This window comes from Thalassophryne amazonica, chromosome 21 (genome assembly GCF_902500255.1).
Source record: "Thalassophryne amazonica chromosome 21, fThaAma1.1, whole genome shotgun sequence".
Classification (NCBI taxonomy): Eukaryota; Metazoa; Chordata; class Actinopteri; order Batrachoidiformes; family Batrachoididae; genus Thalassophryne; species Thalassophryne amazonica.
In genome coordinates this window covers 24,589,074-24,603,037 of record NC_047123.1, presented here as the reverse complement: position 1 = coordinate 24,603,037, position 13,964 = coordinate 24,589,074, and the positions used below count along the sequence as shown (strand labels likewise).

The 13,964-nt window shown below is 37.5% G+C and overlaps 1 protein-coding gene across 1 annotated transcript; it reads right to left on the bottom strand.

Moving 5' to 3' along the window:
- Nucleotides 1-9,701: 9,701 nt before the first annotated feature.
- Nucleotides 9,702-13,231, bottom strand: LOC117502965 (transcription factor Adf-1-like). Its single transcript, XM_034162107.1, has 2 exons — nt 12,889-13,231; nt 9,702-10,909 (listed from the first exon to the last, which is right to left on the bottom strand). Exons 1-2 carry the CDS (start codon nt 13,198-13,200, stop codon nt 10,454-10,456), a joined length of 768 nt encoding a protein of 255 aa, XP_034017998.1. The 5' UTR covers nt 13,201-13,231; the 3' UTR covers nt 9,702-10,453.
- Between the last annotated feature and the right edge of the window lie 733 nt (nt 13,232-13,964).

Genomic DNA, 13,964 nt, shown 5'->3' with positions numbered 1-13,964 from the left:
TATCCAGATTACTTCTCAAACTTTTGTGTCAGATTGATGACTCTGAGAAAGTGATCATGTCATGTGATGCACCAAAACAAACAAACAAAGAGAACTCAAAATCAACACTTTCTTCCACTTTGTCGTATTAAGAATTCTACCACATTTTGTGGGAATGGTGAAAAGAAACTGATCAACAAAACTTTTCAAATGATCGATAATTTACACTCTACAAAATGAAAGACAGGGGGTTTAAATGTACTTAATACTATTATTTTCAGTATACTTGCAATTGTTAATTTTAGGGATTTAAGTAATAATGTTTCATTTGATTTAATTAATTTCAACTACAATATTGTTTTGCACTTATTTGACAATGTTACAATGTTATGTTGAAAAAGTTAAAATTAAATTAAACGTTTTATTTCTTAGAGTGTACATTTGGATGATTGTCACTGATGCCAAATAGTGCAGCAGATAAGAGAATATTTAGAGCGGAATCCTGCAACTGGTGATAAAAGCATCAAATTCAGCAGAAATACTCCTCAGACAATCCTCTTTTGAAAAAAAAAAACTGATTGGCCACTTGAATTGTTGAAAAAAACTTGAAAAGTTGGCTTTCAGGTAGAGGTCAACTGAAGAATTACACAGGAGTCAAAATTAAAAGATGCTCCAATCATATTGAAACCTATGCCACATTACTTGCCTGATCATAAAGATTCCAAAAAGGTATAGTTTGGATGGTCTGTAGCTGAATTCTATGGAGTTATGGGATAAAAACAGCAAGAATGGTGACAAAGGTCAGTGTCGGTTTGTACAGGGGTTAAAAGTTAAAGTTGCTCCAATTTTGGTAAAAAGTGATGCAAAACACTATTTGAGTTAACACAGTTTTAAAAAGGAATAGTTTGGACCATGTATCATCCTTACTTATCACGTTACGGGGTAACATATGTCACATGTCATAGAATCCAAAAGACGTTGACCTTGTTTGACCTTTACTTTGGAGACCAAACATTCAACACTGTCAAAACTATTCCATTTATTAATCCTATTAGCTCAACCAATAATTTGCATCACTTTTTACCAAAATTGGAGCAACTTTAACTTTTGACCCCTGTACAAAATGAAACTGAGCTTTGTCACCATTCTTGCTGTTTTTATCCCATAACTCCATAGAATTCAGTCACAGATAGTCCAAACTATACCTTTTTGGAATATTTATGATCAGGCAAATAATGTTGAATATTTTTCAATATGATTGGAGCATCTATTAATTTTGACCTCTGTGTAATTCTTCAACTGACCCCTACCTGACCACCGATTGAAAATTCAAGTGGCCAATCGTTTTTTTTTTTCAAAAGAGGAGTGTCTAAGGAGTATTTCTGCCAAATTTGATGCTTTTATCACCATTTGCACGATTGTTTCAGTTATGTGCTGGACTGAAAAGGCAACATGTTCTTTCTCTTGGTATAAGGTTGATTGAAAAAAGTTTGAGTAATTCTGTAAAAACTCACTATTGCATAAAAACCTCGTGTTTTCCAGCAGGATAGAAACCACTTTCTGCTGAATGACTGCGTAACACTGCTGGCTCCGCAGCCTCTTTTCTCACATGCACGTGCACGTGCACACCGTGTGGGCAGGTGTGTGGGGCATCACCTTTCACACACCCCCCCCCCCCACCCCTTGTTCTTTTGTTTGCCCGCCACAGATGATGTCACGTTTCGCCTCAGTCCTCAAGAGACTGAGCATCCCAAAAGTCCACATGGATGACTGACTTTTGCTTCTTTGCGCGTTTCGTGGTGATTTCCGCGGCGGCGTTAAAGAGTTTCTTGCTTGTGACACCAGCTGCAACTTGGAGGACACAATCACTGAGGAAGGGGCTCCCCACAAAGGATTCCCTCCACAATCTTTCAGCCTAAATGACTGTTTTAAAGATGAATGTCAAAGTGTGGGGACTCTTTGGGAAATGTACAAAAAGGTGAAATATGAACTGAATCTACTGGAAATGTGTTTCTTATGTCTTGTATTATTTTCTTGTTTGCCCCATCACGAGGTAGCAGTTGGTGCTGCAAGAACAAGATTTTCTTGTGATTAAAAAAAAAAATCTGGTCCAAAACAGCTTTGCTTGGCAGAACAGCCCTCCCACACAAAAACATGTTCCACCATCACAGGGATTTTGAAGCTCTTGGATAAGGGCAGACATTTCGAATGCGTGGCATTTAACGCTGTCCAAAAGGGCTGAGACTGTTAAAAAAATAGAAAGAAAGAGAGTGGAAACGACAAGCTGATTAGTCAAATTCTGCATCAACCAGGACAAAGACGCAATGCAGGGTCCAAAAAAAAGAAGAAAAAAGTCAGATGTATATAGCCTATAGTGTGGCCTGCATTCTGCTCCCAGGCTGAGTGGAAAAATCCTATTTGTCACTTGAAAGCCTACAATGAAAAAGAGAATAGTTGAACCAATGTAAATTAATTGTTTCAATTGGTAATATTTCAAAGAATTAAGTTGTTTGAACTTAAATTTGTAAGTTAGATTTACACGCTTAAGTTCAAACAACTTAACTATGCTTAATTTATGAATTAAGTTGTTTGAATTTAAATTTGTAAGTTACTCTAACTTACAAACTTAAGTCCAAACAACTTAATTGTTTGAACTTAAGTTTGTAAGTTACTCTAACTTACAAACTTAAGTTCAAACAACTTAATTAATTTCGATGTTAACAACTGAACCAACTTAAAAAGTTGGTTCTTTTTCAGTGTAGGCATAAGTAAAGGGGTAATTTCTGATTCACCCCCCCCCCCCCCCCCGCCCCAACCCAACAATTCCAGTCATATTAATGGCTGAACCTTGACTTTTAAAACTTTTTCTAATTTCTCCAAAAAAACCGAGTCCCCCTTTTTTTAAAACGCCAAAACCAGCAAATGAATGGTGAAATGAAATGAATGGTAGGTCGCTTATGCGCATGCACCACCACCCTAGCAACAAGCCTGGCCGGGCGCAACAAACCGCAAAAACATTTGGAACCTATGTTTAGGTCATCAAAGTAATGCCATGGGTGAGAAACAGATGCTTAAAAGCATCAGAGAGTATTTAAAAGATAGGAATGGGATGTTTTGAGTATGGGTTAAAGAAACCAGGAGCTGTTAGATTTGGCAGAGAGAGCGGACGAGATTGGCCTGCTGGCGAGAAAAGACGACGATCACGAACAGGTATACCAATGACGTAGAACTGTTGTCCACAATGGCGAGTCATTCGAATGTAAGTTAGATCTTTTTGTCGGTCCTACGAAAGATCTTCACCCGTTGATATACTGATATTTAACTTGGCAAGTTTTGTGTGGAAATGGGTGGAATGTAATGCCTTGAAGCCATCCGTGCTTTGGGAGGCTGGTTTTCTTGTCAATCGTTTTTTGTTTCCTTGTGTCCGATGTCTAATAGTTATACCCAGGCATGTCTACAATCTTATTCTTTTGAAAGATTGATCAAATTTAGGCATAATCTGTCATTTCAGTGGCAGAAATGCCCCATAGCTACGACACGGACTTCCGAGCTCTGGATGGCCAAAAATTGCCTGGGTCTCAACTTTTACATCCAGGTATCGCAAAAGCTGTGCATGCGCACACTCAACAAAACCAACATGGGTGTTGTTGGGTTTTACGTTACATGAACGTAAGTCTAACATCTAGCTTCTATGATATAGAATCAAGTTTTAGGGGTGAACACGTTCAAATCATGTAGTTTTAACATGCAACAACATAAAATTTAACTCGCTCAGTGAACAGAATAAAATTATGGAAAGTATTTCCACCCAATTAAAATGCGGTAACGTAGCCAGAAACAATTTTGCTGAGTGAGCGAATTGTAGATTTGTTGGGTCAACATGATGAAATTGTGTTAGTGTTACTTAATTACCATGGGTCAGGCCAACTAGGTTTGTAAGGGTAAATAAAAAAAAATAGTAAGTCACTTTGGCTGCTCGCTTGTTTGCACTTGGGGTCGCCACAGAAAATCCAAGGTGGATCTGCATAAATTGTGCTGATCCAACACAATAAATTTAAGTTGACATGTAACTGTACTATTTTAAAAGTAGTTGTAACTACTTATAGGGCAGGGGTGGTGGCCAAGTGGTTAGTGTACTTGGTTTCAGTACAAAAGGATACCGGTTCAAACCACATTTCTCCATGTAATGTGGAGTTGCTTCAGGAAGTGTAAAATCTGTGCCAACTCTACATGCAGCTTGAATCTGCTTGAGGTTTCTTCCTCAATATCATAAGAGGGAGTTTTTCTTACCACTGTTGCCTGTGTGCTTGTTCTAGGGATTGGTAGGGTTAGACCTTACTTGTGTGAAGCGCCTTGAGGCAGCTTTGTTGTGATTTGGTGCTATATAAATGAAATTAATTACATTAGGTCTACATTTACCTTTTCAAACCTAATGGCCTGAACCATAGTAATTAGGTAACAGTAACACAAATTCATCATGTTGACCCAACAAATTTACACTTAGGTCACTCAGCAAAATTGTTTCTGGCTAGGTTAACACATTTGACTTGGGTGGAAATACAGTACTTGACATAATTTGTTTTATGTTCACTGAGCAAGTTTTTTTTAAGTGCACAAGTGACCTATACCGCAGCACCCGATGGATCTTCGAATGTGGCTATTGTCCAAAATGCTGAAAAGTGAAGCAATCCAATTAGTCATTGTTGTAAATGCTCAAAACATCAGATGAAGCATTTTTTACTCAGTGTTTTGAACACCTCAAAAATCACAAAACAATCCACTTTACAAAAAGATCAAATGTGTGACTCAAACAAGTACTCAGAAAAACAATTTACTGTTCAAAAAGGTGACTCACATTCTGAAACAATGTGACTCACTGTTTTGAACAGCTCGAAAAAATACAAATAAAAGTGCACGAAGTGCCTCGCAAAATGATCCACTTGAGAAAAGACTCAAATCAGTAAATGAAACCACGACTTCAGAAAGACTTTTTCAAAATACTCGAAAGTGCACTAAACAAACCATTTGCTTCACAAAGACTGATTTGAAATGTTCGAACCAAATGGAACAATTGTTTCAGAAAGTGGTTCATTGTTTTGAACAGCTAGAATGTAAAGGATCCAACTGACTCAGAAAATAGTCCACTTCACTTCTCAAAACATACATTCCAAAACAGACACTCTAGAAAACGTTGCTTAAAAAATGGATTATTTTGAAATGCTCGAAACAACAACGAAGGAATTCTTTCATAGAATGACATTGTTTAGAACAGCTTAAATGCTTCAGAAAGAGAATGCTTTGAAACACTGTAATGACAAAATGAAACAATTGCTTCAGATAATGTTAAATCATTTTGAACAATTTGAAAAATGTGTTTCAGAAAAGGATCAAATCCATAAATATAACTACTTCAGAAAATGTTTTCAAAATATATGAAATATTAAATTAAACAATTGCTCCAGATATCGATTCATTGTTTTGAACAACTTGAAAAATGTGTTTCAGAAAAGGATCAAATCCATAAATAAAACTACTTCAGAAGATGTTTTCAAAATATATGAAATATGAAATAAAATACTTCAGAAAGTGAATGATTTGAAATTCTCTAATGATGAAATGAAACAGTTGTTTAGATGATTCACTGTTTTGAACCAACTGAAAAATGTGCTTCACAAAAGACTAATAATAAAAAATAACTGTTTGTTCTGTTTCTTCTATTTGTAAAAATAAATTGTAAAAACCTTGTAACAGAATGGCCCTAGCAGTGGGTCACCCCTCTGAGTCTGGTCTGCTTGAGGTTTCTTCCTCATTATTACCAGAGGGAGTTTTTTTCCTTACCATTGTCACCTATGTGCTTGCTCTAGGGGTTGCTAAGGTTCGACCTTACTTGTGTGAAGTCCCTTGAGGCAGCTTTGTTGTCATTTGGTGCTATACAAATAAAATAAATTGAATTGAAATTGATATTCAGTGACTTGGAAATGTTCATACAGTACCAGTCAAAAGTTTGAAGACTTTGACTGGTACTGTATATCCAACCATTGAGTTGTCAAAAGGATAATGGGTGTAAAAGTGACAATTTGTATGAACAAAAATCCTTACATTTCATTTGCCCAATAACTTATGGCTTCAAAAATGGAGGGACTGTGTATAAAAATGGCTGTAACTCCTAAATGGTTAACGTGATATTTTAGCTAAACCATTTGAATTTAAGCGTGAAGTCTACATACAAGCACATCTTCATGGTTTCACTTCAACTCAGTTATGGCGGCACACAAAGGCAAACCTACCCAATAAAAAAAAATAATAAATTGTGGCACTGTCCAAATACTTATGAACCCGATTGTATGTATAAATAGTGGACCATAAATTTGTACTTGACTTTTAACCTATTTTTCTTAAAATCAATCCAGTTTGTCCTTGTCTGACCCTTGAACATTTGGTAAAGTTTGGTTGAAATTAGATCAAAACTCAAGTTGTTTTGTTGTAATTTCAATGAAGACTCAGGCTGGAAAACAAGGTATTTCAAAGGAGTAATAACTATTTCAGAAACACTCTAAGGTCGTGGACACCACCACCACAAAACATTAATCCCTGGCTACACCCCTGTTTGAAAGACATCATCTCTCTTAAGACCCTGTGATGAACTGTTTGCAAGACTTTGAAATGCTATTTCTGGCCATTTATCCAAAACACCGATCCTTTTGTTGTTGGTTTTTGTAGTTTCTGGCATTTAGATTTGAAGTCTTTTCCATTCCGTCTGGGCTTGTTTACTGAAAACAGCCAACAGCCAATCAGGATAAAACAGAATATATCTTAGATTCCAGCATCCATGCGGACTACGAGCGACTGAAACCATATCTAAAATGGATTTTCGCTCCAACTTAGGGTTCCCCTTCCTCAGGCCTGACTTACTTGGAAAAACCCCTGAAGAGCCATTTGTTGTGACTGCTGTTGTGGGTGGGTTTTTTTTTTATTAAATATTCTGATAAATTTTCTGTTTTGACACAAAGTGGTGATGACTCAGTGCTGCAGCAAATGAGTAAAGTCCAGTCTGTGAAAAGCTTTTTTATTTTTTTTTCCTTTTTACCCCACACTGGATAAGTACTATGATCTTGTGTTAATCTCACCAGTGTTTAAACCTATAACCAGCAACATCATGTTTAGTATTGTTACACTGAACTAGATTTTGTAACCACTGATTCACAACTACCTGCAGTCATTTGGAAACATACAGCCTTCAGCGTAGTTTGTGGTTGACCACAAATGTCACCTATTTGTCATGAAAAAAGTACGACACCTTAATAATCTGTGGAACAACATGGTGGTATATTTCCGCCATGACACAGTTTCATATTGGGTTTAGAAATATGCTTCACTCACACTTTGTTTTTAAACTAGTTGAGAAACACACGCACACCAACTAAAAAAAAAAAACAACAAAACAAAACAAAAATTTATTCAAACAAGTGAAAGCAATACAACCAATAACAAACCGACAATGGTGGAATCATTTTGATATGGTAAAAAGGTGAATTTGTTTATTATTTTAATCTTTCACAAGACATTTCAACATTAGTGTTTCAATGACTTATTTTAAATTCTTTAACCGACTGACAAAGTAATATATTTTTGTTTTATCTAAAAAGTACCTTGTCAGAGAATGTCATTGTTAAAAACAGTTTAATAAATTAGAATGAATTTGTACAATGTGATCTTAGCTGAGCATAACTCTCAAAATAATGCATAAGTGTCCACACCATGGAATTAAACATACGTCACGGAGTTTAGATAGTTCAATAACAAACAAACGTATTTTAGATATTATATGTATAAAATCACCTTCCTGATTACGGTTATCCCTCAGTTTAGACTGGCGGCCAGCTCTAGGAAGAGCTGAACTTCTTCCATTTATGGATGATTGGGACCTTCAAAGCAGCAGAAATGTAATGTAGCTTCCCCAGATTTGTGCCTTGAGACAATCCTGTCTCAGAGATCAACAGACAAATTCCTAGTTTGTGCTCTGACATGTACTGTCAACTGTGGCCCTTATATCAAGTCCCAAATCATGTCCAATCAACTGAATGTACCCCAGGTGGAATGCAATTAAGCTATAGAAACATCTCAAGGATGATTCATGGAAAAAGAATGCACCTGAGCTCAATTTTGTGCTTCACAGCAAAGGCTGTGAATACTTATGTGCACGTGATTTCTTGGGGTTTGTTGTTGTTTGTTTAATTTAATAAATTTGCAAAGATCTCAAAAAATTCACATTGTCATTATGGGGTACTGTGTGTAGAATTTTGAAGAAAAAAAAATGCATTTCATGCATTTTGGAATAAAGGCTGAAACATAACAAAATGTGGAAAAAGTGAAGCACAGTGAATGCTTTCTGGATGCACTGTAAGTCCTTCCAGCAAACGTTTGTATCCTAAACTGTAAAACTCTAAAAATCGAGTTATACATAAATACTGGGAGGTCAAAGCTCTGCTTCCCAAAACTAAATCATGCATTTCTAAATTAATTTTGGGTTTTAAGAAGAAAATGTAACCACATGCTCTAAAATGCTCACATCACCCACTAGTTGGTGACAAATGCTGATCAAATGTGCAATTTTGGTAAAAAGTGATGCAAATTATTGTTTGAGCTAATAGGATTAATAAATGGAATAGTTTTGACTGTGTTGAATGTTTGGTTTCCAAAGTAAAGATCAAACAAGGTCGACGTCCATTGGATTCTATGACTAGTTACATATATTACCCTGTAATGTCATAACACATGGTCCAAACTATTCTTTTTTAAAACCCTGTTAACTAATAATTTGCATAATCCTTTTTTTTTTTTTTTACCAAAACTGGAGCAACTTTAACTTTTGACCCATGTACAAACTGAAACCAACCTTTGTCACCATGCTTGCTGTTTTTACCCCATAACTCCTGAACATTCAGTCATAGATAGTCCAAACTATACCTTTTTGGAATTGTTATGATCAGACAAATAATGTAGTGTAGTTTTCAATTTGATTGGAACATTTTTAAGTTTGACCCCTGTGTAATTCTTCAATTGACCCCAACCTGGCCACCTATTGACAGTTCAAGTGGCTAGTCATTTTTTTCCCAAAAGAGCAATGCCTAAGGAGCATTTGTGCCAAATTTGATGCTTGTATCACCATTTGCAGGATTTTGCTCTAAATATTCTCTTAGCTGCTGCACTACATTTTATTGTGCATTGGGTGATTATAGTTTTCATTTTTGAGGAGCAGAGGTAGATTTTCTGCATAAGTACACTGTCATTCTATACAAAGCTCTTGTGGCTTGTAAATATAAAACAAATGTAAGAATTCAATCAAATTATTACGTTTAATTATCACGTTTTTATGACTCCTTGCTTGTGAATGACTTGCACTTCACTCCAGCCACCACATGGTGGTGCCAGTCTCACAAACGTGGATCTGCAGCTGTCTTCAGTAAAATCTGGTCAGGTGATCTGAAACCGAATTGAATAATCATATTAAGAACAAGACATTCTATTTTGGTGTGTATGAGGTTCATAAAGTAGAATTATACTTTATTCTATTTCCCCAATATTTTGGTCATCATCTTTAAAGTTTTAAGCCTTCGAGATGTTGTGGAATAATTAATCTAACCAAGTGAGTCCTAAAGTGTGACATGAGAAAACAAATATAAATCTTTGATTTCCAACTTTGTTAAAAATACACACACTTTTGATTTAATCTTCAAAACAATCATGTCAATACAAAACACTTTATTTAAAAAATAAAACTCAAGACGCACATTTATTTGCACTACAATATAGGGAATACATTTTTTTTCCCCCATTCATTTTCTACACTGTATTCTAAGTCAGTCACAGGGGGGCTGGAGCCAAGCCAAATGGGTTTTTGGCAAGAGGCTGAGGACACCCTGGACTGACTGCCAGTCTATCCCAGGGTCAACAGACAAATGCACATATATGAGTTTTGTGTCTATCAAAACTGTGATAAAAGGTTTTTGGGTGCATCCCATTCAACTTTCATATTTAAGAAAACATAACATTTCGGGGTGCTTGTGAACTATTGATAGCAACATGGAACATTTTTCACATTTCAAATACTGGGGGAAAAGAGATACAAATACTAAATTTAACCCCCAGCACCTGAAAGTTATTGCAGATGTGTTACACTGAAATAACAGTGGTGATGTTAAGATAGAACATACAATAATGCTAATGTGCCGGGACAAAAGTGTGCGCGCCAAGCCACAGTTCCCCTCTATTAATCCGGCTGCACTGCGTCGTCTACGTCAAGTCTCACAGCCACTAGCGTTTGGTCGCTAAACTGTAGAAAAACCCTTTAATACAGAGACAAACATTCAATAAAATCCCAGAGCCGCTGTCGTTAAAAGCAGGAACTGCTCATAAACTGAAGACACCAACAAATAAAGACGGTTAGTAAACGGAAGCCTTCAAGTGTCTGCATTCACTCTTTGCCATAGCGCATCTCCGCCTCAAAAAGCAGCTTATACACTTTAAATTTAATTTCAGACTTGTGCTCGGGATCAATTTTACTCAGCATGTCGGAAATGACGACTGCAAAGTGGAAATCTTCGCTGCTGTGCTGCACGGCCCTCCTGTGCTCCTCATTCAGCTCCTCCAGTCTGTGCAGGAGGTCTTCGTCTGCGGGGTGTTTCCTCTTACGTACCGAGCGGCAAGGAGAGGCAGAGGAGGCCGACGGGTGGGAGGAGACGCTCAGCGAAGGTGAGGGTGGAATCGGAGAGGGAGGAGTGGTCTCTGGTGTGGATTCAGGAGTGGACAAACCCACTGCTGAGAAGGCGCTGTTCTCCGACTGGGTGAACTTGGCGGCACTAGTCGCGGCTGAGCTGCTGATGGTCTCCGGGTGAACAGCGTACTTTTGGCTGGAGTCGGTATCTTCACTCTTATTGAAAAAATATAAACAAGGATTATTAAAATTATCATGACAGACATGTATAATATTTTTCTGGTCAATTAGCAAAAAAAAAAAAAAGTTATTTTAAAATGCTTTTGAAGTGGTTTTCAACACCTCTACAACTACAGTTCTTAAAGTGTCACTTTGAGTATCTTAAAACATCTCCTGTCCACAAAATGACTAAAAAGGGAAGAAATTCAACAAATTTTTTATGACGACTTTATTTTTTATGGAATATCTAAGTAATGGACGTTTTGTGAGGATGGTGGCCAAGTGGTTCGCTCACTTGTTTCCAGTGTAGAAGGTTCCCTGCCTATTCTCCATGTAATGTGGAGTTGCACCAGGAAGGGCATCCAGCGTAAAACTTGTGCCAGTTCAAATTTGCTGTGGCGACCCCGAGTGAAAAACAAAAGAGAGAAGCCAAAGGGACTGACTACTTATTGGGCCTGTCACAGCTTGTCTCATTTAGCCAACATATGTTGACTTATGGAAAATTTGGCGAATACGCCGGCTACATCGAATAAGTTATGCAGGTGTCACACCATTACGATTTAGCCAGCATATGGCGACAGCCCCGTTTAGACTGGGGGATTCAGGTTGGTACGAGTTGGAAGGGTTAAGTCTGACTTGACTTCCATTTCCACGGCCAGAAGAACCCTTTTGTTTGGTAGGCGGAGCATGTTGACACTGACATGCACGTCATCGAAAGCACGAAAGCTTTCGCGCAGCCTCACCCCTCCACCGGAGACCAAACAAAATAATTTAACTTTTTTTTTTTTTTTAAGTTTTGTCTTGGTGGATCATGGGATTTATTTTCAGCACATGCAGAAACCTGAAGAATCGGCTGTGAATGAATAAGGTATTTTAAACTTCAGATTATGCATTGGCCCTCCTTTTCCCCAGGGGGCGATATATACACTCAAGTTAGCCAGGTAAATTGTTGGCACTGAGTTTTTGGAACTTTCACGAGCGAACCGACATTGACTTTAGTCTTGATGACCAATCACAAACTGTCTTTCTCGTGTTGTCTTTTCAGTTATATCAACTATACATGCCACATAATGAGATTTTACAATATTCCATTCTGCTAAATTGTAACAGGTTACTATAGCTAGTGGGTCGCTACAAGACAAGACTGGATACTACAAAAGGTTCCTGGTTAGCTTACACCTGTGAGTCGTAACATTTGCAGTCAGTCTATGTCATTACCCCAGACGAAGAAAGAGTTAAGGCAATGACTGAAATGGAAATCGGGCACCTGTGATATGACCTACTTGGGCTGACCAATTATTGCCTTCCACTTCCAATTACTCCGTGCATGAACAGTGTCTCACGGTGCCCAACAAAAGGTTGCAAGACTTTAGTTTGAAAATACGTTTTTGCTTTTAAACAGCGATAATTCAATGGAAATGATATTGAATTTAAGGTGAAGTAGATGTATGTCAAAAACCGGTCAAATTTTAGAATTTGAACTTTAGGGAGTGAAACATGACACCATGTCTTTGATAAATTGGACTAAAAGCATTTTTAATTTTTTTTTTTTTTTTAATACACAATGCGAGCTTCAACACCTCTCACTCACAAAACTTTGAGAGTGCACATTTCTGCCAACCAACAGATGAAAATACAAAATTCTCACAATTCAGTCAGGTGGCATCAATACACCTGGATAACAATGGATTTTGTTTGTTTGTTTCTTATGTAAAAAAAAACCCACTAAAGTTTTTAATTGGTTTTCCAGATCACAATGACAAAGGGGGAAAAAGCAAATATTTTAGACGGTAAGAAATCAAATTTAACATTTTACTTTTCAGTTTATCCTGTAGTCTGCCAGCTGTGTTCGGGCTTTGTCGCCCTCTGTCGGTTGTAGAAGGTAACAAGAGGCATGCTTTAAAAAAAAAAAAAAAAAAAAACACAAAACAAAACAGTTTACAGTTCATGCAACTTTCCGAAATTTTGTTGCTTACCTTGACGTTAATTCCGTCGGACTCACGGTGTTTTACAAACTCGGACAGCCATTCCAGTTCGTTGACGATCGGTGGAAGGAGTTTATTATTCCCGCCGCTCCGTCCACGCATTCGCTTTTTGGCTTTGACAAAATAGTCCCGCGTGTTCTTCCACACTTTACGGCAAAAGTTCGCGTCTTTGCCCATCAGGGCCGCTATCTCTTTCCACGAGTTCTGTACCAGCTGGTAGTCTTTATATTCTCTCAGAGACGAGTCGTACAAGTGTTTGTAGGAGCGCACCAGCGCCGCGAGTCTTACCTTAAACTCCTCCATGTTTGCATGCGCCACTCGCGCGCCAAGTCGCTGGAAGGCGCGCGACTGCCGTCATTACGTCATGGGCGGGACGTCTCGCATGAGACGGGAGTGCGCCCCCTGGGTGATTCTTAGACTACGGGCACTTATGTCCTTTGATCATATTGTATGAAAAACAGAAAAAAGGGGAATTTTCACACTTTTACAGTTATCTTTACAATGAAAGTGTGTTAAGAAATTTGTTCTAGTAGTCTATGATGACTTTTTCACCTTTTTTCAGCATCATTATATGCAAATATTGCCGTTTTGTGCTTGTCCCACACCCAGACTTTTGATCTTCTATGATAAAAATGAATGGTAAAGAAATGTTTTTTCTAATGTTTTAAAATATCTCTGAATAAAATATCAGTAAAATAATCAAAACATAATTGGGGTATTCAATGTCATACAACTGTTGTGATTTTTTTAAACAAAATGTAGTTGTCCCACACTATTGCCGTAATTTCCACCACAACACTGTAATGTCCCTAAACAGTTTGTATGAAAGATTGTTTGGGTAGTTCCTATGGAGATAAACAGTGACATCAGAGCACATGTATATAGCGCCAAATCACAACAAACAGTTGCCCCAAGGCGCTTTATATTGTAAGGCAATGGTGTAGTGGAAATTACATTTACAAGGCCAATAGTGCCCGTAGTTAAAGAATCACCCCCCTATCGGTATGAAGGCTGCATATGCACAACTTAAATAAATAAATAACAAAAAAATAAAATAAAATTACCAG

Excerpts from the sequence above, each read along its gene's own strand:
- LOC117502965 (XM_034162107.1), bottom strand. The coding sequence starts at position 13,200 with ATGGAGGAGTTTAAGGTAAGACTCGCGGCGCTGGTGCGCTCCTACAAA. Across the intron at positions 10,910-12,888 it reads CCGACGGAATTAACGTCAAG|AGTGAAGATACCGACTCCAG; the intron begins GTAAGCAACAAA and ends TTTTTCAATAAG.